The 25701-nt window shown below is 55.4% G+C and overlaps 1 protein-coding gene across 1 annotated transcript; it reads right to left on the bottom strand.

The window, feature by feature from the left end:
- Positions 1-2983: 2983 nt before the first annotated feature.
- Positions 2984-25327, bottom strand: PLEKHO2 (pleckstrin homology domain containing O2). The gene is given in 7 exon segments (XM_005894540.2): positions 2984-5803; positions 5806-6004; positions 7975-8073; positions 9579-9683; positions 14170-14286; positions 19143-19292; positions 25170-25327. Coding segments are annotated over 7 exon segments (1497 nt in total). The 5' UTR covers positions 25182-25327; the 3' UTR covers positions 2984-4988.
- Positions 25328-25701: the final 374 nt, after the last annotated feature.

Below are 25701 nucleotides of genomic sequence, written 5' to 3'. Positions count from 1 at the left end.
GAGCCTCTCCCTTGGGCCCTGGCTGGCTGGTAGAGAGCCAGACCAACCTCGGGGTGTCCTTTAGGGGCCAGGAAAGGTGGGCATGTCCCAGGTTGGCCAGAATTTCCCTGGGCTGAGCATCCATCTGAAGTCACAGACTCTCCAGAGAAGAAACAGGAAGCAGTTGATTGTCACCCCAGGCCCGGAACCTAGGGTGTGGAATCCCAGGTCCCGACGCTTAACTTGTGGTCTCCTAGGCAAGTTAAGTCTCAGTTTCCTAACCTGTAAATGGACTGAACAGAAATCTTCCTTATGAGGCCACTGGTGACAGTGAGAGACCAAAACAGGCCTGCCAAACAGCAGGGGCTCTGCGATGCTGGGCTGCTGGAGTTCATTAACCTCACTTTCTGTGAGGCAGACCATGGGCCAAGTGTTCCACAATAATCCTGTGAAGAGGGAGATTAGCCCATTTGACAAACCGGAAAAACAGAAGCACATTTTACCTAAGGTCAATGGCTTTACCTAAGGTAAACGCATTCATGGCTAGAATTTGAATCTAGATGTGTCTGCCTCCAAATCTAAAGTCATATTTTTCTACTTACACCCTGCTACTTCCTCCAGGAACTTTGTTCCTTTAATAAAATTATGACAACAGGGCGGAATTCTACCACGACCTCTCCACCCTCCACGTACCCCCACAGGGCCTCCTGGTAATGTCTCAGAAACCTCCACTTGAGTGAGTTCATGAGGTCTTTTTTTCTGACAGCCCTGCCTCATGTCTCTGACATGTCTCCTGTCTGGGACAGGAGAGAGGGGTAAGGAAGGTGGGGAGGCAGGAACACAAGATTGGGGGGATACAAAATACGGTGGCTCCAGAAAGACACAGGGAGGTTCCCGGGCTCGGGCTCAGGTGGGATGAGCCCTCTGGATGTCCCCTTCCCCACCTGATCCTCCCACTCTGTCCTGAGTCCTGCTTGAAGGCAGCCATCTGCGGTTTGCAAAACCCCACAGAGCTTCATACCAGATACCAGGACTCGTATTTAGAAGAAAAAGGCTCCGCTTCTCTGCACAGGCCTCCTGCCCCCAGGGCCAGGAGGAAAGAAAGTTCTCACCACATCCTTCCTCAGTCTTGCGGCTGGCTGGCCACTGACACCTTCCTGGCAGCCGCTCCCTTCAAGGTGGCCCTCAGGAGAAGACCTTGTTTCTGGGCCAGAGTGGGGGCACACCCCCATCAGTAAAGGGACTTCTCTCCCTCACCTCCCTCACAGATGAAGTGAACCGATTTGCCTAGGGTCCCCCTGCTTCTGCAGGCCACCCACTTGGTATGGTGGACACACGTCAGGCGAGTGACAGGGGAATTCCTGAGGGATAATACGAAGGTCAGAGAACAGTCAGTAAGTCCCGGGTCAGGTGCTTCCTGTTGTGCTGACCACCAGGCCTGTTCAGCAGCCCTCACAGATAAGGAAGGGAGCCGACCTTTGGGGAGCAAATTGCAGTGCTTTCCCACATTAGGAGTGGGTGGCACTGTGATCCCCTTTATGAGTGAGGAAACTGAGGCCTCCAGAGGCTGAGCTTCACTGAGGTCCCTGGTGGGACTCGACACCTTGCCAGCAGCTTGACTTGCCTTGGTCACTTGGCTTGGAGCTGTCTGCTGGCCCAGGGGTTTCTGTAGAGCACTCAGCAAAGCCGTGGGTCCTGCTGAGATATGTCAGGGGTGCCACAGGCATCAGGTGAGGCCCAGGCTCACCCCAACCAGGACCAGGCTCTGAGGTTAAAATGGCAGCTGGAATAATTTTGAACCATCATAGGAAATACCTGTTCAGGCAAGAATCATCAGTGGAGACTAGATCTAGAGGGAAATTTTGATGAGATGCAACACATTTATGAATGGTCCTCCTTTTTTTTTTTAAGGCCACACTATGTGGAATGTGAGACCTTATTTCCCTGACCAGGATCGAACCAGTGGCCCCAGCACCGAAAGCACAGAGTCTTTATCACTGCACCACCAGGGAAGTCCTGTGCATGGTCTCTAAATGTCTCCCAGATTGCTTATTAGTTACAAAGAAAAATGTGTAACTATGCCGTAGAAGAATTAGACACTTTGGGTGATCAAAATTAACATTATCAGTGAAGGGCAGATGGAGATTGTCTCCAGATATGATGTCCTGAGAAGGACCTAACATCACCTGTGCAGTTCTCTGGGTGAGACTCTCTGACTTTGATCTAACTTGATGTATGAGGAAATCGCAACAAACCCCAAATGAGGACTATTCTATTAAAAAGCTGGGGAGGACTGTATTCTTCAAAAATACCCACATCATGAAAAACAGAAGCTGTGGAAACATTTCAGATTAAAGGGGACTTAAAGGGACATGTATGCAATATTCAACCCTACCCTGGAGGTAACATATGATTAAAGGTTATTAATGGGTCTAATGATAAAACCAGAATATGAACAGTATTCCATCCATGTTAAATTTCCTGAAGTTCCTAACTGTACTATGATTAATAATAGAAGATGCTTATTTTTAGGAAATACATACTGAAGTATTTAGAGGAAAGGAGCCATGATAACTAATTCTCCGAAGTCTCAAAAAAGAACTGTATGTCTATAACAGAAAAAAGGCACTCAAGAGATAAGCCAACAGATCAACCTGAGTATATAAGTGTTCTTTGTAACTGTACTTACTCTTGCAAGGTTTCTGTGTTTGAAATTGTTTCCAATAAAGTTTTTAAAAACTGAAAAGTACTGTTCCCTCTGATACTTAGCCCTCAGGCTGTAGAAACACGTTGGGTGGAAGGGGTGAGACTGCAAGGCCAGACCAAGTTTAGCGAAGACGGAGCACTGTGAGAAGGTGAGCCCCCCGGCCTGGCCTGTGAGAAGGGGGCCCTGGAACAGAGTTTGGAGGACTGGTGATGCCCTCATCAACCGCCAACTATCCTCTGCTTCCATGAGGCCCTGGAGCTGGTCTCCACATCAACAAACAGGCTTGTGGCAGAGAAGTTCCATAAAAAGGGATTTATTGCCAAACTTCAAGAAAGGCGCTTCATAAGCAGAAGACATGGAATGCCATCCTCCTCCGGGAGGCCAGCCAGACAGCCCCTGCATATTCGGACCCCTCCTCCCCTCCCCTGGAAGCTGGCGTCCCCCATGGGTCCAGGCTGCCAAGGCACAGGCACCCCATAGGAACCAATGGCATCAAGCCACTGAGGTGACCCCAGAGCTGCTTGCTCAGCCTGGTCACTTATCAGAGCAGGAAACTGCAGCTCTAGTCCCAGGAAGGAGGTGATTTGGTGAATGCCTCACCCAGCCCAGGTGGCTGGTGAGGGAAGGCTGTTCCCCAAAGAAGACTGCAGGGGCTACGTGAAGGTGGGCCCCTGGTGACATTCTTGCTCTCATACTGGAGACACATGGAGAGACGGGTGGACCTTGATCTAATCTGATGTATGAGGAAACCTCATACAGGCTAGGTCTGGGAGCCTAATCTGTTCAAGGAGTGTGGTTCAGGGAGGCCAATGGGGGCTCACGAGTCATGACATTGCTGCTCGCCCACACGCCTGCCCAGTCAGGCCGCAGAGTGGACACGTGCCCCTCCTGATACCTGCCACTACCCTCAAGAGCCAAACAGAAGCAGAGTAAAGAAGGCAGGGACCTGCACCTGCAGGCCTCAGTGGGCATGACTAGTGGCTGGGGGTGGGGCGATGGGCAGGAAGGCCAAAGCACGCAGCTGTGAGCTTCCTCTCTTTCAGTAAACAAAAGTGCACTTGCAGAAACCCCTGAGCAGGCCTGTCAGAAGCTGCTCCTACTCCCACAGGCCCCAGGGAGTGGCTGTGGCCCTCAGAGCCTCCGCACCTTACAAACCCTGCCCTCAGTCCAGCCGCTGCAGCAGGACAGAGACCGGATGTGCTCTGGAGCCAGAGATGATATTGCAGGGAAAGGGTAGGGACAGAACGGGCCAGGAAAGGGACAGGAGATAAAGCTCCTTCCACAAGGAAGTTCAGGAGGAGCAGTCCATGTGGAGCCGGAGCCACGGGAGGAGGGGAAAGGGGAGAGGAAAGTGATTTCAGGCCCAACAGCTGCGGTCAGCATTCAAAGAAATAACTGAGATACTGGACCCATCTGGGTTGAGAAGGAACCAAGGAGACCCAGATATAAATCCCATCTGGGAAGCACAGACGTTGGGGCAGCTTCACTCCTGAATGTTGATTTATAATGAATTACATACAGGATTTTCTGATGCTGACATCAGGTTCACCTGAACAGGAATGTGCAAGGCTGGACCCAAGCTGGTTCAGGGGCAGGGACGAGACTACGAGACCCTTCGAGTTCCTCCTCCACCCTGGAATCCACCAAGCCCGGCTCACCAGAGGGGAAGGCCTGCAGAATAGGAAACAGGCCCAGGGAAGGGCCACATAGCTAATGGCTTTCTCACACAGATGCCTCCCACCTGCCTTCAGAGGCCCCAGCTGGGATCCAGGTCACGGTCAACTGAAGGCCGAACCTCTGGTCTGGACCCAAGGCCCCAGCCACTTCTGGGAAGAGGTGGGTGGGGCGGGTCAGTTATGGCTTGAAGCTGCCTCTGCCATGAGGCTCTGCCTGGGAACATCTGGCCATGGAGGCTGCAGGGGGGCTCAGCTGTGCTCTATTCAGAAGTCAGGAATGTAAACTATTGAGGGCGGGAAGTAGAGATGATGCCGCCCCCGGAAACCCCGAGCACTGTGCCAAGGCCCTGGGGCTGTTCGGAACAACCACACAAGCACAGACGTCCCGAGTGTGTGCTCCCAGCCCAAGCCTAGAACCGGAGGCCCAGCCAGACAGTAGCCCTGGGCGCTACCTGGCACCTCTGGCCAGGGCAGGGAGGAAAGGATCCCAGGAGTCTCTGCAGGTCCTGGCCAAACCCCGGCATGCCTGATGGCCCTTCTACAGCCTGAAGCAGCACATTTCTCGGCAGGGCTGGGCTCTGAGGGACTAAGCCGGCCAGCAGGGAATGTCCCTGGCCCGGCAGGCCCTAGGGTACGCTTCTCCTGTAGAGGGTCACCAGCTCCCTCCTCTTCTCCCGGAGCCCAGGTGCTTCCTGGTTCATCTCTTCCAGATCCCTGATCTCCTGAAGGACCTGGGTGGCCTGTCTCAGCTGCTCCACAGCCTGGCTGAGCAACGTCTCGGCGTTCACGGAGGTGGACTCACCGCCCAGCACCTTGTTCAACAGTTTCTCTGTCTTTTCCGAGGCCACCTTCACCTCCAGCTGAGCCCTATGCAGCTGCTCCCCAGGCTGCCTCCGACGTTGGGGGCCTTCCCCCAGCAGGTCCCCCAGGGAGGAGCAGCGGGGATGGAGCTGAGGTTGCGGGTCCCAGGGGGGCAGGGCGGTGGATGTCGTTGCAGCCTTTGGGGGAGTTCCTGGGGGGCCTGCAGCCTGGGATGACTGGAGGGGCTCAGGACTGTCATCCACACCATTCACTGAGACCTCTGCTGGGCCTGGAGCAGACGCCTCAGAGGCCCCAGGACTCTGAGCTGGCCCAGAAGCCTCCATGCCACTCATGGACGCTTTCAGTTTCTCCGATAAGATCTTGGGTGGGGGGGTAGGGGGCTTCCCACCCTCCCTGGGCCCAGCCTCAGAAGTCTCAGCACCTGGCACCTGGGGCGGTTCTGCACTCTCAGAGTCAGGGGCCTCCTCAGGGCTGGGGTTCTCCCAGCTCACCTTCAGCTTGTCAGGCAGGATCCTGTTGGGGGGCTGCTCAGAGTCACTGTCCTCCACCACTGGAGTCTCCGAGTCTTCTTGGCTTTCAGGGTGGGCCTCAGAGCTTGCTGGGACAGGGGCAGGGGCGCTCTGCCCACAGGGGTCTCCATTCTGTCGCCAGCACTGCTGGTCTCAGGTGCTGGGGAAGGCTTGGCAGGAGGCATGGGCGGCCGAGGTGTCTCCCGCGGCTGGGCTGCGTCAACATCGTTACTAGGGGCTAACACTGGTGGCCCGCTGTCCGGAACATCGAGGTCCAGACGTGAAAGCCCATCAGATGCGGCATTGGCTACCTGCAAGGGCAGGACATGGCATCAACTTGCATGACCGGCCACTGGGTCAGCTGTGCCACCTACAAGAGTACTCAAGTCCTCTCATCCAGGCTTCCCATGCCCTGGCCTCCCACGCCGTCCATGCCCTTTGCTCTGGCTTCCAAAGCCACCTGATGAGTAGCTAAAGTGATTCTCTGATGAATCCTCTCATCTCTCTCACCTCCATAAAATTCCTGATTTTGGAATCACAGGCCAGGAAGCCAGAATCAAGGTGTCCTCTCGGGCCTCAGCCTGGCTTCTTCCAGCTTGTGTAACAGGCTGCTCTTTTGAAAGGCAACTGTGCTGGCCTGGGTGGCAGGGAACATGGTTTCCAGCCCTATTTCAGCCCCCCTAGTTGGCTGTAGGCCTTGGGAGGGTCCCTTCTCGGCAACCACCCACCCAGCAGGCGACAGGATCAGATCTCACACACGAGTCTCCTGCATCACCCTGCGCTCACTCGCTGTGGAGACTTCTGTCCGGCCTGCCAGCCCTCTGGGCCAGCGCTCTCCAGCCTTCCCCTGCCCAGCTGCTCAGCAGCCAGTGCCCATCCTCCTCATGTCATCACACGTGGCCCCAGACATGGGCAGCCCGAGACCACAGCTGACCGCCAGAGGAGAACAGCTGCACCCAACAGGCAGCTGTCCCCACCTGGCCCCAGGGGCCCACAGGGACACCCAGCAGCTCCAAGGTCATGGGGACAACTCAGAGGGCCTGGAGTGGGACTGGGCAGGAGGCCCCTCACGGTCTTCACTCCCTTTCACACGCAAAGGGTGACCTGGTCTATACGTGTCCTCAGTCACGGGACACGAGTCCCTCCCTAAATTCTTCTCAGAGGGTCCCCCTCTCCAAGGCTGCCCCTCTCCATAGCTCCCAGGCTTCCTCCCTCAGACATGCCTTTCCTCTCTGGCTGCTTCAGTCACTCCCTCTGCAGGATGTTTTCCCTCAGCGGACAGACATGAATAGGCTGTCTCATCTCAAAAGCAAACCATCCAATGACCTAGACCCCCTTCTGTCTCCCTCCTTCCCCGCCACGGTCTCCATCACACCAGCACCCCCAGCTCTGGGCGCCATGACAGCCCAAAGCCGACTCCTTCTCTGAGAAAATGTGCCAGAATCATCACCATCTGCCTTTTCGCCAGTCCTGCCCCATGACTTGTGGCTGCCAACCTGGCTGATGACCCATGGTCCAGGGCCCTTCTCTCTGGATGCACCCCTCTCAGGCTTCCTCTTTCTTGGCTCCCTGGGCCCCTCATTCCTCAAAGGTAACATTTGCTGAGGTTCTTTCCTGTCCTCCAAGGTCTGAGGAAGGACTCCTCCCTTCCCCCTCCCCTGACCATAACTTCTTCCCAATTCCTTGTGTCCAGGGCCTCCTTGTGTCCTTCCCCCTACCACGCCCGGGTCTCCTGGCATGTGGGCACTCTGACAACCGTCCATGTCCACTCTGCCTCCCTGAGCCCTGAATTCAGTCACAAGCCCAGGTGGCTCTTGCTGCCCAGTGTCTCTCCACTGGCCCCTCCCTTTACACCCCTCCTGGAGCCTGGAGGCCCTACCTCTGCCTCTATTTCCTGGCCCCTGCCTTTCCCTGCATCAACCCAACCCATACTACCCAGGGCCTCCAACTGACATCTGGAACACACCCTTCCATCCATCCTGCCCCAAAGACCTCCACAATTTCCTCCCCCACCCCACCTTCCCACACCATCTCCCAGTCAAAGGGACGGAGCACACCTTAAACTCCTCTGCTGGGGCCTCAAACTCACACCATTCTTTACACCCAGGACCTCCCTCACTCCAAGTCTCCCCACTGAAACCCTTCCTGTGCTTCAAGGGTCAGCTCAGCCTGATGCTAAGAGTGCTTAGGAACAAGGTAGCCCCCGAGCCCGCTGCCCCTAAGCAGCTGGGTCCAGGCTCAACTGACCCCCAACCCTTGCAAGCTGGGGGCAAGGCCTTACCTCCTTCAGGTGGACTCTCGTAGGAGGCCGGCGCCGCTGGTCCCTACGTACGCGGTCCCGTGTCACATGCTCCAGGACACAGCTCTTATCCACCTTGACCTGGGAACGAGGAAACCGTTGTCAGTCCCCACCCAGCCTTGGGAAGAGGAAGAAATGCCCAGGTGATGATCTGACCCAGAGGTGGGGTCTGCACCTCCTCCTTGCTTGACAGGGTCAAGTGCCCCGCACTGTCTCTCTGAGGCCTCTCCCTGCATCCAGGTCTCTGCTTTTCTAACCCTGTCTCTACACGGCCTTTGTCGTCTCTCTGCAACCTAAGGCTCTCCCTCTTCTGCAGCTGCCCTCTGTGCCCCAGTCTTCCTGCCCAAACGCAGGCTATCAGCCCTCACTTCTCAGTCCACTGCAAATATATAAGCAGCCCTGTGGCTGTTTTTGTTCCTAGCTGGGGGGAATGCGGAGGAGACAGCCCATGATCCCCTAGTACCTGGCTTCCAGAAAAGGCCTTCCTTGGCCCCAGTCACTCTCCCAGGACCCCTGAGGATCCTGAAAGAAAGCTCAAGAAAGACCAGCGACTCTACTCCCCCTGGGTCAGGAAGCCTGAAGGGCACCCTCTCTGAGGGTGAGGAATGTGGGCAAGGAGTAGCCAGGAAGCCACAGTGAGAGGCATGTGGGAAATCCAGACTGAATCCCAGTGCAGCTGGTCCCTGTGATGGGGGGTGTTCTAAGACTCTTCTCCCCTGAGGTGAGACTCAGGCCCACCTGGGGGTCTTTGCAGTGGAGCAGCTGGTCCTGCTCCATCAAGGCTGTCAGCTAAGGCCATGCTCCTGTGGCCTCCAACATCCTCTCCCATGAAACGGGGACACTTTACCAAACTAGTGAAGGGCTGAATATGACAGTCACATAAGACGTGACCTGGGAGCCATGGCTGCCAGTAAGGGAACCTGGGTGTTAAGACGGAACTTGCCTGGGAGAATTCATTCCCCATCAACCTCAGTCTTCTGCAATCCAAGGGGTCACTCTAGGTGGCCCCCAGGTCCATTTTAGCCCAAATATCTATGAATCCATAATGTCAAAGATAAACCCTCCCTAGGAGATCTGGCCCTGCGGGATACCCTTCCTGCCAAGAGTCTGATCACGGCCCTGCTGGCATCACCACTTCAGACAGGAGGCTGGATGGCCACTGCAGACAGATAAGGAGGGCCTGGCCTAGAGACAGCCAAGCTCGGACTTCACAGCCCAACTGAAGAGTGAGTTGTCAGGCTCTCAGCTCACCCCAGACCTCTCTGCCCTGGGCCCACCTGCTGTTATGGCTGGATCTGGGTTGGAAAGGAAGCATGGTTGCAACCAGTCAAATTCTACCCATGTTTTAATTTAAAAATACATACTTAAATTTCCTTACACCTCAGTTTCCTCATCTGTAATATGGGAACACAGACATTTACTTTGAAGTGTGTTGTGAGGATTAAATGAGGGAACAACAGCAGGTGCCCCAGTGTTTATAGCAGTGACATAATCAAGGGCTTGTCTGGGGTGGGGGGCAGGGTCCACTCTGAGATCACACGTGGAGGCAAAAGAGCCCCAGAGCAGTCCAGAGGACTGCATCGCACCTCATCGAAAGCCTTGTTCTTGCCTCGATTGATTCCTTCGTTGAGGGCTTTGATCCAGGATTCCTTCTCCTCCCCACTGGGTGCCTGGAATTTGATGTCACTGACCTGCAACAGACATGGGTGTGAAGGATGGCAGACATTTATAAGGGTTCACACTTGGGGTCTTAGGGAAACTTCCCACCACAGCCTGAAGTCTACATTCCCACAGCTGGTCAGGAGCAAATCAAAATCATCCCCATATCAGGTCTCACACGGGGGCTCCAGAGCAAGGGAGGAAACAGACCCATCAGAGAAGGGCCTCTCCATGTATACAGCCGCCAGGGATTTGGATTCAAATCAGCCTTGCCCAGACCTGTTCTCACCCTCTGTGACTCCCCCAGACTGCAGCCTGACCTCTGAGATTTCGCTGTGAAGTAGGAATATAGGCCCAGTCTACATCTGCCAGACTGAGTACAACGGCACAGGCGACAGGCGTGAGGGGTGGCCATCAGAGAAGGCCTACCAGAACAAGGGCCACCGACAGCTGCCCAGGGGCCCCACACCCAGTCCTGGCCAAGTGAAAAGTCCCAGGGTCTCCGTTCTGGCCTTGAATCATGAACTGAAAGAGAGAAAGAGTCTTAGGGGGCCCATTTCAGCCCCCTCATCATACAGATAAGGCTCATCAGAGAGATGGGACTTGGCCAAGGTGGCCTGAAGTAACCCCATGGCTCAGCCTCACATCCCCTCTCACTGAACCCCACGCCACAGGTCCCTTCCCACCTCAGGCAGGAGCTCCAAGCTCCTACATTAGAATCAGAGGCAGCTCAGAGAGGCCCCTCCTGGCCAGCCCCCAAGGTCAGACAGGAAACAGTGGAAGGAGTGAAGCCACTCAGAATGAGGAGCTGCCTTCCGTGGCGGACACAGCAGTAGGGCCCCTGAGCCAGACAGACCAGCACTCACAGCTGACCGACCCTGCACTTCAGGGAGCTGTGAAGATCAATGATGTAGCAAAGCGTTAAACGTGGAAGTGGGCACAGACAGGGTGCTCACTCATAGGAACTGTCACCATTTCTCTCCTGCACAAAACAGTCCTAATTTCCTTCTCTGGAAAAAGGGATGCCACTGCCTGCTACAAGCCAATGCTGAGGGAACTGAACACCCTGCTGACTCAGTGGTAAAGAATCCGCCTGCCAGTGCAGGTAATGCAGGTTCGATCCCTGGGTCTGGAGGATCCCCTGGAGGGGGAAATGGCAACTCACTGGGAAATCCCATGGACAGAGAAGCCTGGTTCACTACAGTCCATGGGGTCACACAAGAGATGGGCAAGACTTAGCAACTAAATAATAACAAAGCCAGGGCCTGGCACATAGTGGGTACTCAGTAAGTAGTTACTGAATGAACAGCTCATCAATGAATGAGCTGGCCCTTGGTTCCCGTTTTGGGGCCTCTCCCAACTCTCTGACCTCGAGATGCCCTAGTTCTTTGTCGGGCAGGTCACCAGCTGCCCATCCCGGCCCGGGTATTGGATCGTGCCTTCCCTCCTGCCGTTCTCCTGGTTATGTAACACCCGGCCCGCCTGGCCCCCTCAGCATCCTCGTTATATAACTTCCTCCTGGCTGCCTCTGAGTTCTCCTCATACAGGGCCCTGGTCCCACCCACCTCCCCACGCCAGGCACAGCCAAATGCTCATTTGCATGACCAGGGTAAATTCGATCCTGGCAGGAGATCGGCAGCTAAGTCAGAAACCCCAGGGCACCTTGGCAACTGCCTCAGCCCAGCCATCAGGGCTGCTCAGGGCTCAGGAAGGGACAGCACTGCATCTGAGCTCTGAAAGGGCCCGCTCAACCCTTTGATGGGGTTTGCGAGTACGGGGGCCCCAGGCAGCCCAACAGCCCAGCTACTGTCCCTGCTTGCAACCCGAGTCAGTGGGGTGGGGCCCCTGCCTGGTGCAGGACTTAGCATCCCAGACAGCTTGAGAAGCATACACTTGAACTCAGAAAAAGATGCAGCAAGAGTGGGGCAGAGAATGAGCACTGGCCGAGGAGTCAACATCAGAGTTCTAGTCCCACTAACCTGCAATGAGAACTGCAAGGGTCTCTTTACTAACTGGGGCCTCAATGGGACAAAAAATCCAACCACTGCACCCAACCCAAACTGTAACTCTTTTCCATTGGCCAGCCCACCTAAGCAGGCTGGGGGGAGTGTGCCAGCCCAGGGGTTCCCAAGGAGAAGGAATACGAAGTTATACAGGACCTAGCCCCACCCTAAAGAACCCAGTAATCCTGCCTGAATGAGCTAGGCATCAGAATAGAGACAGATAGAAGGGTGATCAGAATAGGGACAGAAGACCAAGAAGTTGCTCCTCTTGCCCCACCCCCACCCCACATCCTGAAGAGCCACAGGCTGTACCGATGGTCCCTCCCCAAGCCTTCCCAAGAAGCCCCAGGGCACAGGCCCCGCCAGGAGTTCACCGCCAGGAGTTCAGAAGCTAACAGGACTGGACACAGAGAAGGCCCACTTGGCTGGGAAAGGGGGGAGGACAAAATGGCAGAGAGGAAAGAAGTGGGAGGGGGAGAGAGGAGGCAGGAAAGAGGAAAGGGCCAAGCTGGCTGAAACCAGTGGGGCAGCAAGGCCCAGCAGAGGCCACCCTGCTTCCTGGCAGCGTCTGCCTGTGACCTCATGGCAGGGGTGTGGGGACGGGGAGGCAGGAGGGAGAGGGGCATGCAAGACACTGGAGTCTTTGTTTATTTGATTAGAGGGGAAAAAAGGCGGCCTCAGGACCAGACAGCCGGGGTCATGTGACCTCCTGGCCAGCCTGTGGCCTCACTGAGGACGGGAACACCCAAGGCGATAGGAGAGGAGGGTGAGAGGGTGCGGGGGAGCTGGGAGCGGGGGAGCGGTGCTCTGTGCAGTCCACCATCTGATCTCTGGAGAGCCCCCACTCTCTGTGTGAGCTCCTGGGGTACCAAGGGTCAGGGTCCCTTGAGCTGAAACAAGGGTGGGCTGTGTTCCCACTACCCAGTAGCCCCCACCAATCATGCCACAGCCCCAACTCCCCAACTCACTGTCCTGTTCCTAGAGTCACCCAGAGCCAACCTGAACTCCTGGCTTCACTGGGGGATGAAAGGGAGGGTGTTGGCAGAAGCAGCTGAGAACACAGCTGCATAAACAGGCCGCTTACTCGGAAGGTGATGTCCCACCCTGAGTGAGGCCTGAACCACCTAGCCCACCATCAGCTGGTTCTCAGAGAAACGAGGCGGTCCACAGAACGGCACTGGCAGAGGACAGAGATGCAAGACCCCTCTGCCTACATCCACAGGCGCTCACCAAGGGACACACAGACGCAGACAACCCCTGGGCCAGGCGAGCACTCTCCTGCACACAGAGGTGCACACACGGGCCTCAGGCACACAGGCCAACCTTCCCACACAGCGCACTCTACACATCTCCCAAACACACACACACACACACACAAATACAGCACCACTCAGAGGGAAAGTGCGCCTCCAGAACAGGGTAGGGGTTCTAGGGCCTGAAAGACCAAAATATGGCTGCTCTCCCCATCTTCCTCATGGAACCCTAAGCAGCAGAAGTCAAGTGAAACCTGCCCCTGACCTTGGCACAACCCCATCCCTGGGATCAGAGCTCCATGCTTCCTTGCTCCCACCTACCACTGAGTGGGACAGAAGGTTATTGAGTCAAGCCATCATGGTCTCCCCCCGGGGACCATAGAGGACTGGGCTCCTGGCCCTTAAAGCTATGAAAGAATCACAATGGCCTGGGGCAAGCCCAGACCAGGCCCGCTCCCCAGCACCCAGCTTCTGTGACTCAGCCCCTCTCTGCGAGGCTCCACATGACGAGCAGAAGCTGGGGTGAGGCACGGCCCAGCTGCAGATGGGCGCGAGCTGGCGAGCAGCACTGTGCACACCAGCCTCCTGACATCTGTGAAATTCTGCCACATGGCAACACCCACCCAGACTCCCTGCCAGAGATGAGGGGTGCAAACAGCGAACTCTGTCCATGTACATAGCCTGTCCCAGGGAATGAACCTCTCAGGCAACAGACTTCCTCCAGTTTTAGCCAAGAAAGGACAACGCAAAAGGAAGAAGGCTGGAGCTGTGGGTCTGAGCATTGAAGCTAGGATGGAAGGTAGGAGGGGTGGCCCACCCAGGAAGGCCTGGGATGAAGGAAGGGTGTGGTTGCCCGACTCTGGCAGGGTGCCGAGGTCTGGTGGGGTGAAGACTTCATCCCTACCCTTCCTGCCTCAGCCCCTGGCCTTCTGTGTCCAGGCGGTGGGAGAATGCCAAGGGCCCACCTCTCAAAGACTACTTTTCAACTACAGCCCCCAGGGCCTAGAAGGGGAGACGGTAGTGGAGCTCTCGGCAGAGCCCTAAACGCACCTCCTATCAACCAGGGGCTGGGGGGATCCAAGACAAAAACAAACCAAAGGTCCCACCACAGCAGAACCTGGGTCTGAGCCTCCGCCACACTGAACAGAGACCCATCAGGCTTGCATCCTGGGGCCCAGACTGTTTCAAGAACCTTCCAGGGTGACCTTCCCCAGCAGACCCTGGCCTGGAGGGAGGTCAGCCAGCAGCGGGCTCAGCCCTACCTTGTTCCCCGGGGACCGCAGCAGGATAAAGCGATGCTTCCGCTTGAGGAGGGCACGAAGGTCCTGGCACTTCTCATAGCTGCCCAGCTCCACTGTCTCCACACACTTCTGCTCATCCTGGGAGGGAGACAGAGGGAACACAGTAAGCGCCAGATGCCCCTAGACCCTCAAACACCCAGGCCCACCCCAGAGCCTGATCCCACTCAATGAGGGCATTGCTTGGTCAGAGGGGGCCCTCGGGCTGCCAATCAACCACCAAGAGGTGGCATTCAGACCCGGCAAGTAGACGATGTTCAGTCCACACTGGTTGGAGGGATGTCCTCAAAGCTCTCCATCCATATAAGAAATGGGCTCTCAGCACAAAGGTAGGTAGCAGGATTGATTCAGATATGCCTAAGGCCAAAGGAGGAAATGGGGGAAGCTGGAAGGGCTTAGGCAAGTGTGCCTGGGAGTCCGTGCAGGCCCAGAAGCCAGGCAGAGATCAGTGCAAGAGGTGGCCTGGAAGGAGGAGCAAGTTGAAAGGAAAAAAAGGCTTTCCAGGTAGAGCCACAGAGAGAAGCTGTTTGGGGCTATAAGACCTGACTTCACCACAGTGATCCGGAGTTGACTTCCCCACTGGGCATCTTCCTCTTCTGACCCTTCACCTGGGGTGAGAGGCCACTCTCCGTGGCCAGCACAACAGACAGGGCAAGAGCTCCTTCAAGAGCATCCCGAGCCTGTCACCATGAGGATTCATCACTAGTAGGGCTGGTGGCCGGACAGTGACCAGTCTCTTCTTGGCCACCTCTGGACACTGCCCGGGCCACCTTCCCTCACGCCAGCCCTGGCTCTTGAGTGTATTCTCCTGGGCTCCACCCGCCAGGGGCCTCTCCAGCAAGTGGCCTGGGACATGCTCCTCCCTCAGTGGTGATCAGCTGCTTCCTATTCTGGGGAAGACCAGGCTGAGACAGCTTCCTCAGTGTGTCACACTCTCCCCCTGGAGACTCCAGGGAAGTAGTTGCATGCCCTGGGAGACTGGCTGGCAAGTGAAGTCAACTCTTGCTGTTGACACCATGCAGAGCCAGCAAGAGCATCCAACCAGGGACCACTTCGGGGCTCTGCAGTTTTGGGTGGAACATCTGGGAGGAAGGCAGTTGACTCGATTCTTTGCAGAGGAAATACCCCAATTTCCCTCCATGATAATTCTCACCTACGAAGAAACCCTGACACTTAGCAAGCCCTTTTGCTTCCCTGATTTTCCAGAGTCCCTCAAGCACCCTGAAATCCTAGAATCCCAGGATTTGCCTCATTTTATAGAGAAAAAGACCCACTCCAGTGTTCTTGCCTGGAGAATCCCAGGGACGGGGAGCCTGGTAGGCTGCCATCTATGGGGTCGCACAGAGTCTGACACGACTGAAGTGACTTAGCAGCAGCAGCAGCAGCATAGAAAAAAAGAATGAGACCTGAAGGCAAAGGGAACTGCCCTAGGGCACAGACCCAAATATGGGCTTCCTCAGTGGCTCAGCAGTAAAGAATCCACCTGCAATGCAGGAGACACAGGAAATAGGGGTTTGACCTTGGGTCAGGAAAATCCTCTGGAAGAGGACATGGCACCCACTCCAGTATTCTTGCCAGGAAAATCCCATGGACTGAGGAGCCTGGCAGGTGACAATCCATAGGATCACAAAAGAGTCGGACCTGACAGAGCAACCTACCACACATAGACCCAAACATAGGAGCAGTGCCAAATGGAAACACACATCCTCTGACTTCCAAGCCAGAGCCCGTTTAGCACGCCACACTCCTTCCAGCCAGAGCCAGAGGCTGGACAGTGGCCCTAGCAGCAGGTTGCTCTGCACTAGTGGTCCTCCAGGTGTGGCACCTGGGCCAGCAGCAGTCGCATCACCTGGGGACTTGTCAGAAATGCTCATCCTCAAGCCCCCACCCTATTGAATCATAATCTTGGGGGAATGTGCCAGCAATCTGAGTTTTAACAAGCCCTCCAGGTGATTCTGATATTTGCAAAAGCTTGCAAACCTCTGCCCTACACCAGAGATTCTCAACCTTGGTGGTACCTGGTAGCTTTAAAAATCCCCATGCCCAGGCAACATCCCAGACCAATTACATTAGGATCCCTGGAGGACAGAGCCCAGACATTAGTATTTTCCAAAGCAGATGACTGTACAGCTAAGGTTTGTAACCACTGACCTACTCTCTCTTCAGCCCCTCAGGGAAAGGGCAATAGGTAGCCAGGGTGACCTGTCTCTCCCATCTAGATTCAAACAAGTATCTTTTCCCATTCCTGCCTCCATGCACCTCTTTCCAATCCTTAGTCTTCAATCCACTGCAAGTGTCCACACTCAACAAAAGGCTGGTAAAATCCACCTGCTCCAGGAAGCTGCCCTGCTCTCCCACACAAGCCTGAGCCCCAGTGCTCTCTCTCCTCTGACATTCCCCATCTGCAGGCATCTTACTAGGCGCTAGGGACACGCTGTCATGGGGAAGGACGTCCTAACTCCCTGGAGCCACCGCTCTCCACCTCTGTTGCCTGTGTCTCCTTTCTGTTCCCCTGCCAGTGTCCTATAAGGAGCGGCGCTCCAGAGGAAAAGTTTGCTAAACTGAATGCCTGACTCAGAGCAAGACTCCAGGTTTCTTCCCTCCGATCCCAGAGAGAGATCCTCACCTACCTACCCCATGTGCACAGGCCTCCCCACACTGGGAAGATAACTGGGCCAAACACACCCTCCTCTGTCTGGAAACAAAAGGTCAGTCCATCTCCACCACCCAGTTCCCCACCGCTGCCTGACCTGGGTCTCCTCTCAACCTGAATCGCTGAATCATCTGGCCCTTCTGCAGCTCAGAAAAATCGGATAATCCAGCAGGCACTGGGCGGGGACAACACTTTTGGAATGTCAGCCTCACTGACAGCAAAGAAACAGCCAAGAGTCATTCGCACTCGCCTAGTTCCTTACATCAGAAAGGGGAATTGAACATTTCTCAATTCCCTCTCCTGTGCCAAGCTCCCCCACCCCCGAGTACTAAGTTCTTGAAACCGCCTTGAGGTTTTTAATAGTGTGTTTTTTTTTTAAAGCGTGATTTAGACTTTTCGTGTTTAGGGGATGTGAAATCCTTCCTGCTTCCCAGACGCGTCCAGATGTAGAGAGGTGGCCCAGGACAAGGCTGGCAGCACCTGACGAGCTGACAGCTGGGGGCCTGTCATCAATTCTTATGGTAGCTGGAACTGGAGGAGGCTGTGACAGCCCTCTTTACTTATAAAAATAGCCCCCTGCAGCCACTACAGCATATCCTGATTTGGTGGCAGTGCAGAACGTCTGGGGACTGTCTGCATAATTCACCCCCTTGGCCTTCTCTGGCTGTTTCTCTGACACCCCAGCTCCACAAGCCTGGGGACTCAGCCAGGAAAGGTGAGGTGCATCTCAAAAGCAGCTCCTTTAAATGCCTAGCTCTCTCTTGGCCTGGGACAAGGACGAATTGACCAGGTCAGCCTGAGGCACACCAACAGGCGCTGATGGGGAACAGGCAAGATCCCCATTCCCCTGCCCCCAGCCCAGTTCTTCCCCACATACCCATTCGTCAGAGGCACACAGCAACAGCCCTCTTACAGCCTCAACCCCAAAACACAAAAAGCATTCCCAAGTAAAGACCACCTTTTCGCCCCAGGTCTTCACCCAGAACTTTATCAACACTTACTCGACACACAACTTCCACATGCTGGGTTGTCTAAATTCCAAGCCTTCCAAAATGAAAAGGGGCACGAGTCTGAAGTGGAAAGATGCGGGGACTGTGAGAGGCACAAGGACAGCAAAAGAGGCAACCGGAAGGTTGATGTTAAAGGAGAAAGAAAAGCTGAAAAGTACAGTCCGGCAGTAGGAACAGCTGGCTCACCAGTGACTGAGTCACTAAGGAAGACTGTTTAGGCCAGCATCTTCTGCTGAAGCAGGCAGACAAGAATATCCAACATATTTTAGAGCAGCGGTCCCCAAACTTTTGGTCACCAGGAAACTATTTTGTGGAAGATCACTTTTCCGTGGAGCAGCGGTAGGAGGATGGTTTTGGGGTGATTCAAGCACGTTTCGTTTACTGTGCACTTTATTTCTAATCTAATGCTGCCGCTGATCCAACAGAGGTACCGGTCCTTGACCTCAACGTTGGGGCACCCCTGTTTTAGAGGACTTCCATAAAAAACAAGTTTTAGAGTTTACTTGCTGGCATAGCTGGATGGAGAGCTCCCTGACTTTGGGTCTAGATCTGACCTTCTTTTACTGAGACGCACAGGATCTGGCCACCCTGGGCCTCAGGATCCTCCTCTGTAGCATGTGACATGACGGCTGCTCTTCAGGGACTGTCGTGAGCATCGTCCAAGAAGTTGCTGTGAAGTTGCTCAGTCGTGTCTGACTCTTTGCAACCCCATGGACTGTAGCCCACCACGCTCCTCCGTCCATGGAATTTTCCAGGCAAGAGTACTGGAGTGGTTTGCCATTTCCTTTTCCAGGGGATCTTCCCAACCCAGGGACTGAACTCGGGTCTTCCACATTGCAGGCAGACGCTTTACCATCTGAGCTACCAGGGAAGCCCATAGTCCAAAAGGGGTAGGCAAGATCGCCAAACAAGAATGAGAAGTAAGTATTATTTCTACTCTCATTACTGAGTCGAGCAAGCTTCAGTTTTCTGGAAACTTCACGTAAGTGGAACCTAGCCCCGGGACAGCAAGCTGCAGAGTAGGTGGCCAGCTGAGGAGATGCACGCATCCCTACCCACATACACCTCAAAGAGCCCTCATCTGGGAGCCCTACACTTACATCTAGAGGTACTGCCTTTGCACTGCACAGGCCCAGAGAAAACCAGGCACTTGCCCAAGGTTGCACAGCACGTCCAAAGTGAAACAACGGGCCAGGATCCCTTTCTGGCCTGGGCTGCCCTCACTCGGCTCCCCAACGCAGAACACTCAGACTCAGGAGCAGGCCGGTCCTTACCTCATTCTCGTAGACCAGCAACTGGGCCTGGCAGAGGAGCAGGTAGCGGTCCTTCCAGAGCCCTAGGAAGCCCCCGCTGCTCTTCTTGATCCAGCCAGCCTTGTCCGCCGTCTGCGCACTCCGAGGCTTCTGGCCCCCCTCCTTCACACCCTATAACAGAGCATTCGGACACACCATGAGGGCTGCTGCCCGGAGGCCACACGGAGATGTATCCCTCTGCTGGATATCACCTTACGTGAATTTCCCCCCCCCAATCCCTGAGGCAGTTACTCTCAATCCAGTATCAGAGATGGAAATAACAGCAGCCACAATAATAACCACAGGCACCGTATATTGAGTCACTGTATTATGTTTTACACAAACTGCCTAATTTAACCCATGCAACTACCCTCCTAGATGGTAGCATCCTCATCCACATATCACTGCAGACTGAAGCTCCGACAGGGGACATGACTTACCAGAGTCACACCACTGGAAGGACAAAATCAGAATTCACACTGGGCCTCTGACCTCGCATTCCCCTCCACTATTCTGCTCCCCATGTATTCATTCAACCACGTCAACACACGTGGTACTGAGCACCCACAACGTCAAGGATGCTGGAGTAGGCAGGGAAGAATAAAAATAACACATCTCTGCCCTTTCAGAACTAGCAATGCAGGGAAGGAGGAGCTGAACAAATAAACACCAGAGATAAACACACGAACAAGTGTGAAATGCTATGAAGCTATCAGTGAGAGTTAAGTGAAGAGGAGGGAGTAAGACAGGATGGTGGGGGACCTGGTTCAGGTCAGGGTGGCATAGGCCTCTCAGAAAAAAGGATGTCCAAGCAGGATCAGAAGGATGGGAGGAGGCAGGCAGACAGAATGCTAATCTTCCTCCTCACCCCTGCCTTTCCAGAGAGCCCTCTCGGCAGCCCCTGCGTCCGGCCCCAAAGCAGAAGGTTCCACTGCCCTCATCCATGCCCCAGGTCAGGACTTTAGCGCAGCCACCCCACTTGACGAGGGCTGCCTTCAACCAGAGGCAGGTACAGGAGGTAAACTCAAACCCTTCTCGAGGACATAGCAGCCACCCTGGAGCCTTCAGGCCAGTCACTGACATCTCGTGCCTCTTGGTGAGCCACCTAGGTAGCTGAGTGCCAGGTATATGCCTACCAGGTGGGGCCAAATTCACATTTAGTACCCTGCACCCAGTACTGTTTCTTTACACCTAATGGGTGCTTGAGAAAACCTGTGAAATGAAAAGAAAAATACACCCAGTTTGCTAACCACTTTGCTTCAATGACTGGTACCCACAGCGCTGAGTGTGAAGGGGAGGGTGGAGGAGAAGGGGCTAAGAGCATGTCAGAACCTACAGGATGCTAGAAGGAAATCAGCACTGACTAATTTTGACTACTTTATAATTTACATAAAGCTTAAAAAGGGGGGCTCCAGTTAAAAGGAGCACATCTCTCCCCAGAGATACCCTGTGGCCACCAATGCTTTTAGAAGGACAAGTCCAGAGAGAAGAGCGGTGAGCTGTCAGGAGTGGGGCAGGGCATGGCCTCCCTGAGCTCCATCACAGCAGGGAACCCCCAGTCTGGTCCTTACTGTGGCCCCCTCCCCCACTGCATTGCACACTCCGCTGGTTAGGAGTCTGAGCTTTGAAGCCCAAGCCACACAGACCAGAGGCAAGTCACATGATCTCTCTGAGCCTCAGTTTCTTCATTGGTGACATGCTGATATTTACAAAAGTTGCAAGGACTGTAACTCTGTGAGGCTGGGGATTTTTGTTTTGTTTACTGTTGTATCCCCAGTGGCTAGACAGTGTCTGGTACACAGTAGGTGCTCAATAAATGTTTGTTGCTAAATAAAAAGATACAACATATAAAGCAATGCCTAGGACCCCTAAACTTAGTCAATGGCAGCTGTCACTGTTACTGTTGTCACTGCCTTTCCCTCTGCCTCTCAGGGACCCTGTCCCTGCCTGGTTCAGAATTCAGGACAAGACCTATCTGGGCTCAGCTGCTGGGCCTCAATGCCCCCAGGAGCTCCAGGAATATGAGGTGCCCCCTAAAGATCTCTCTCTAACTTATAGATGGCAAGAGAAATGGAGAAGTGGAATAGTCCCAAATGGTGTTCCCGGATGGAGGATGAGGAAGTGAGAGGCTTGCTGACAGGCTAGTTATGAGCCACCCTTATTAGGAGAAAGGACTTCGGGGCCCTTTGACAAGAAGGGGGGCTCTAGCATCCTACTATGCACCCAAAGCCCCATCCTCATCACTTGTGTTCAGCCCTATGGGCTGTGTGACCCATTGAGGCCTTCTCCACTCAGGGACCCCTGCAAGCTGGCCTAGGCCCAGGGCTGGAGGGGAAGAAGTGGGACAAGGGAAATCCCACCCCCACATTTGACATGTCACACCCCTCCATTAGCAACTACAGCAGCTGGCCACCCCACCCCCACCCCCACCCTGCCTGCAGACTTAGGCTTCTCTTATACAAGACTGCAGAGCAGCAGCCCAGATCTCCCACCTCTGAGCTCCAAACTTGCCTCCTGTTTCCAGGGGCCCACCCACGACCCCATGGGATCTCACAGCCCCTCTACTTGTGACCTCTCCTGCCTGCCTCACCGATAGCCCGAGATGTGAAAACTTCCTGCCAGCTGGAAGCTCCGGGGGCAAGGCTGGAAGCTTGTGTCCTGATGCATCCTCTTTGCAAGTAGCAGAGCAGCGTCCAGTGACTGCCATGATTGTATGAGCCAGAAGCAAGTCCAGAGCCTTCAGGGATGTGGATATCAGCATGGGGCTGAGACAAGGCACTCGGGGATGGGGGTGACAACTGAGGGACTGGAGGTGGTACAAACCCAAGCCCGTAGGTGGGTCTCCTGGCCAGGAATCAGTCACAGCAGATACCAGCATACAGGCCTGGCTGGAGATCAGAGTCCCGCTACCCTTCACCCAGTCCCTCTCCTGCCCCTCAGACACTCTCCCACGAGGAGGCTGGCTATCTATGTCCCAGTAAGTTTTAATAAGTGGCCCTTCCCCTTGGTAGGGCTCAGAGGGGAGGTTTTGTCCTGCTCACCCCAGTTTCTTGGCCTCCTCTCTCATTGACCAGCTGACCACTCTTCTTCCTGTTTCGCCCTCTCTTCTCCCCCGCATCCTCACTCAAGCCCCTCCCCGTGCCCACCGTGAGCAGCTTCTGAGGCACCCCTGGGCACCAGCCTGGCTCTGCTTTGCCTGAAAAGGGAGGGTCTCTGGGTCATTTGAAAGAAGAAAGGTCAAAGAAAGGTCAAAGAAAGGAAAAGACATCAGGTCAGCCCAGCCCTGTGCACAGAAAGGAACCATGCCAGGGAGAGACAGACCAGCAGAAAAGAACTTGCTGGCACCTCACATCACAGAAAGCTTGGGATAATGACCTTTGCTCTTGAACTGGACTAAACCCCATGATGCTCTGACCAAACTCTGTTAAGAACCCACCATGTCAGAGCCCTGTGATGGGGCAATCAGAGAGAGGAAGCACAGGCTCTGCGTGGGGAACTTCCAGTCCGATGGGCACAACACAGACCCCGCACAAGGGAAACCCCCAGTCTGGGGGCTGGGTGGGCACCCTCTGCTTGAGAGGATCCCAGTCCGTTGGGAGGGCTCCAGCACCTACCCAGACGGGTACCCAGTCTTGGCTCTCTGGTAGGGCAAGGGCTTGGCATTAGTTTGGGAAGCCCTTGCAGAAGGAAGGGTTTTGGCAGGATTGTGAGAAAGGAGACACATATCTTGGCCCAGAGAAGGGCATCAAAGACCCTACATTTTCAACCCCTTCACTACAGGATGAGAAATTGCAGGCCAGAAAGAGTCGAAGATTAGCTCAAGGTCCCAAAACCTGTACTGGGACAGGCCACTGCCCTGCCACTCTCTAGATGGGTAAGGGCAAAGGAGCAGCCTGGTGCCACTGGAGGCCAAGCCAGGGAAAGGCATGGCTGAGAGGAGGGGGCAGAACCCCAGGGCGGAGACAGGAAAGCCTGAGTCCAGTTGCAACAATAACCTCATACTGATCACTGCAGCTTTCAAAGCTTTTGCACATAAACCATCACATTTCTGGACTGCCCACCTCCTTCATTTTACAGATGGGGAAACTATGGCCCTGAGAACACAGATGGACAGAAGCCCAGTGGACCCGCACTTCTGCACCAAACCTCAACCTGATGAAACTACCATCCTATTATATGGAGGAGGTAACTGAGGGGCCTTGGCACCAGTGTGCCTGGGGAGGAAGTTCAAAGCTAGGGGTAGAACTAAAGGAGCCATTTGGGAGTGAGGTGAGGAGGCCAGCCTGGGGTCATGGGGCAGAGAAGGTGACTACAATCTGAGCAGTGTTTAAGAGAAAGGAGGATGGGTTCTGAGGCCTGGAGAAAAAAGAGGAAGTGGTGGGGAGAAGAAATGGGAGGAAAAGAGGGATGCCAAAGGAGGGGTAGAGAACAGGGAACCCCTGGTCATGTGGGGAGGTGGTGGACAAAGCCCATACCCTAGGTATGCAGGGAGCTTTTGGCATCTGGGAGTTAGTAAATGGCAATGTTAGAGACTCAAGACCAGAGGAGTAGAGGGCTGGGTTGACCACCAGACAAGCCATTGGACGAGGAGGCCCCAGGAGAACTTCCCTTAATTGAGGGGGGTGCGGTGGCCAGAGCAGCTCGGAGATCGAGTAGTCCTGTCCCACATCCTCTGGGAGAAGAGGAGAGGAAGAAGCCCAGGCCTCATAGCAAGGGTAAGGGAGCCCCACCCCTGTCAGCAAGAAACCACAGCAAATCATAGTGGCCTGACTGTGCCCCCTATTTCCACCCACTCTGAGAGAAGGGGCTACAATCAAGACCGGGGAGGAGACCAGGCCCAATATTTTATAGAAGAGGAAATGCAGGCTTAGAGGGGAAGTGACTTATCTACCATCCCACACAAGTGCAGGGCCTGGCCTGAGGGAACTCGGACAGATACCGCAGCTGCTCCTGGACAGTGTTCCCAGGAAGCAGGGAGATGAGCACGGATGGGGACACAGGCAGTCTGGTCCCCAGCTGGCCAGGGTTGCCCCAAGAGCGAAGGTTTCATTTTTCCTCCCCACCTATCCAGGCAAAGACACAGCCCCTCCCCTCCGTTTGGGAGGGGCAGAAGCTGAGACCCCCTTGGGGGACCAGAAGCAAAATCCTCTAGTCTCAGCAGGCCCCTCCCTAGTTTATTCATTCCACAGTCACACATTAAGTGCTGGCAGTGTGCCTGGAAGAGGGGGCTACTGAGAGAACTGAGTTTGCAAGTAAAGGGTGGGGGTCACAGAGTGCTTGACCACACTCCAGACCATGAAGGTCCTGAGGGGAATGAGGGAGGCTCAAGGGCCACTGCTGGTCCAGCTGACCAGCTCCTCCAGGGAATCAGCCCTCCAGGGATGTGAGGATGGCAGGGGCAGGGATCAGCCTTGATCAGGGCCTGACACCTAATCAGGGAAGAAGCTGGACCCACCAGGGATAAAGGACCTACAGGGATTTAGGGGAGAAAACACAACTTCTCCAGTCCTCCAGCCACCAGACAGAGTCACAGCCTCAAGATTCCTTGAGACAAGGACTCCAGGACCCACAGACCCACAACACACACACACACACACACACACACACACAGTGCCCTTTTAGGATCCGACGTGGAGCACAGGGAGTCAGTGATAACAAGGGCTCGAGCCCAGCGACTCAGGCTACTTTCAGCAAGTCATCAAACTCACCGGAGCCTCAGTCTCTCCATCTGTCCAATGGGAACAACCAGCACCACCATGATCATAGTTGGTGGGAGAAGACAGAAATAATGAAGGAGAATGGGTCTGCGATCCCTTACTCCCGCTCCCGCCTCATCTCATTGGGCCTAGGCTCTGCCTGGGGGATTGGCGTGGACAGGGTGGGTGGGGGTGTCCGGAGACCCGCCGCAGGAGAGGGGCTGGCTGGAACAAGGGCCTGAGCCAGGCTCCCCAACCGCCGCAAGAGTCTCAAAGACCCCAGCCCAGGCCCCTCGACTGGCCCGGCCCTCACCTCCTCTTCCATGACGAGTCCGCTGAGGTCCGGCTGCTCGACCGCTCGGCCGCTCACTCCCGGCGCCGCGCGGTCTCCGATACCTCCATCAACCGCCGGCCGGGCGGCGGCTCTGCGCGTTCTGTCCCGCTGGCTGCCGGGGGCCCAAGAAACTTCGGGGGGGCGGGGCCGAGGGCGGGGAGAGGCTTCCGGGGGCCGGGGGCGGGGTCCGGGGAGGGGACTAGAGGGGCCTGAAGGCCCCGGTCTGGGCGGGAAACTGGGACCGGGGCCGGGCCGAGGGAGGAGCCTGGGCGGGGCCCGGCGGGGGCTTGGGACTTGGATGGAGGAACCCGAGCTGGAGGAAGACAGAGGGGACCGAGCGGAGAGCTTTCCCCGACCCGCGGAAGGACAGGGACTGGAAAGGAATAAGGGGTGCGGGGGACCGGCAGGGGGAGGGGGCTTCCGGCCAGAGGCGGAGGCGAGGGGAACGGGCGGGGTCCGAGGGCGGGGCCGGGGTGGGGCAGGACCGAGCGAGCCCCCGAGGTGCTGACTG

The sequence above is a fragment of the Bos mutus genome, chromosome 10 (assembly GCF_027580195.1).
Source record: "Bos mutus isolate GX-2022 chromosome 10, NWIPB_WYAK_1.1, whole genome shotgun sequence".
NCBI classification, from domain to species: domain Eukaryota; kingdom Metazoa; phylum Chordata; class Mammalia; order Artiodactyla; family Bovidae; genus Bos; species Bos mutus.
This window is presented reverse-complemented; position numbering and strand designations above follow the sequence as displayed.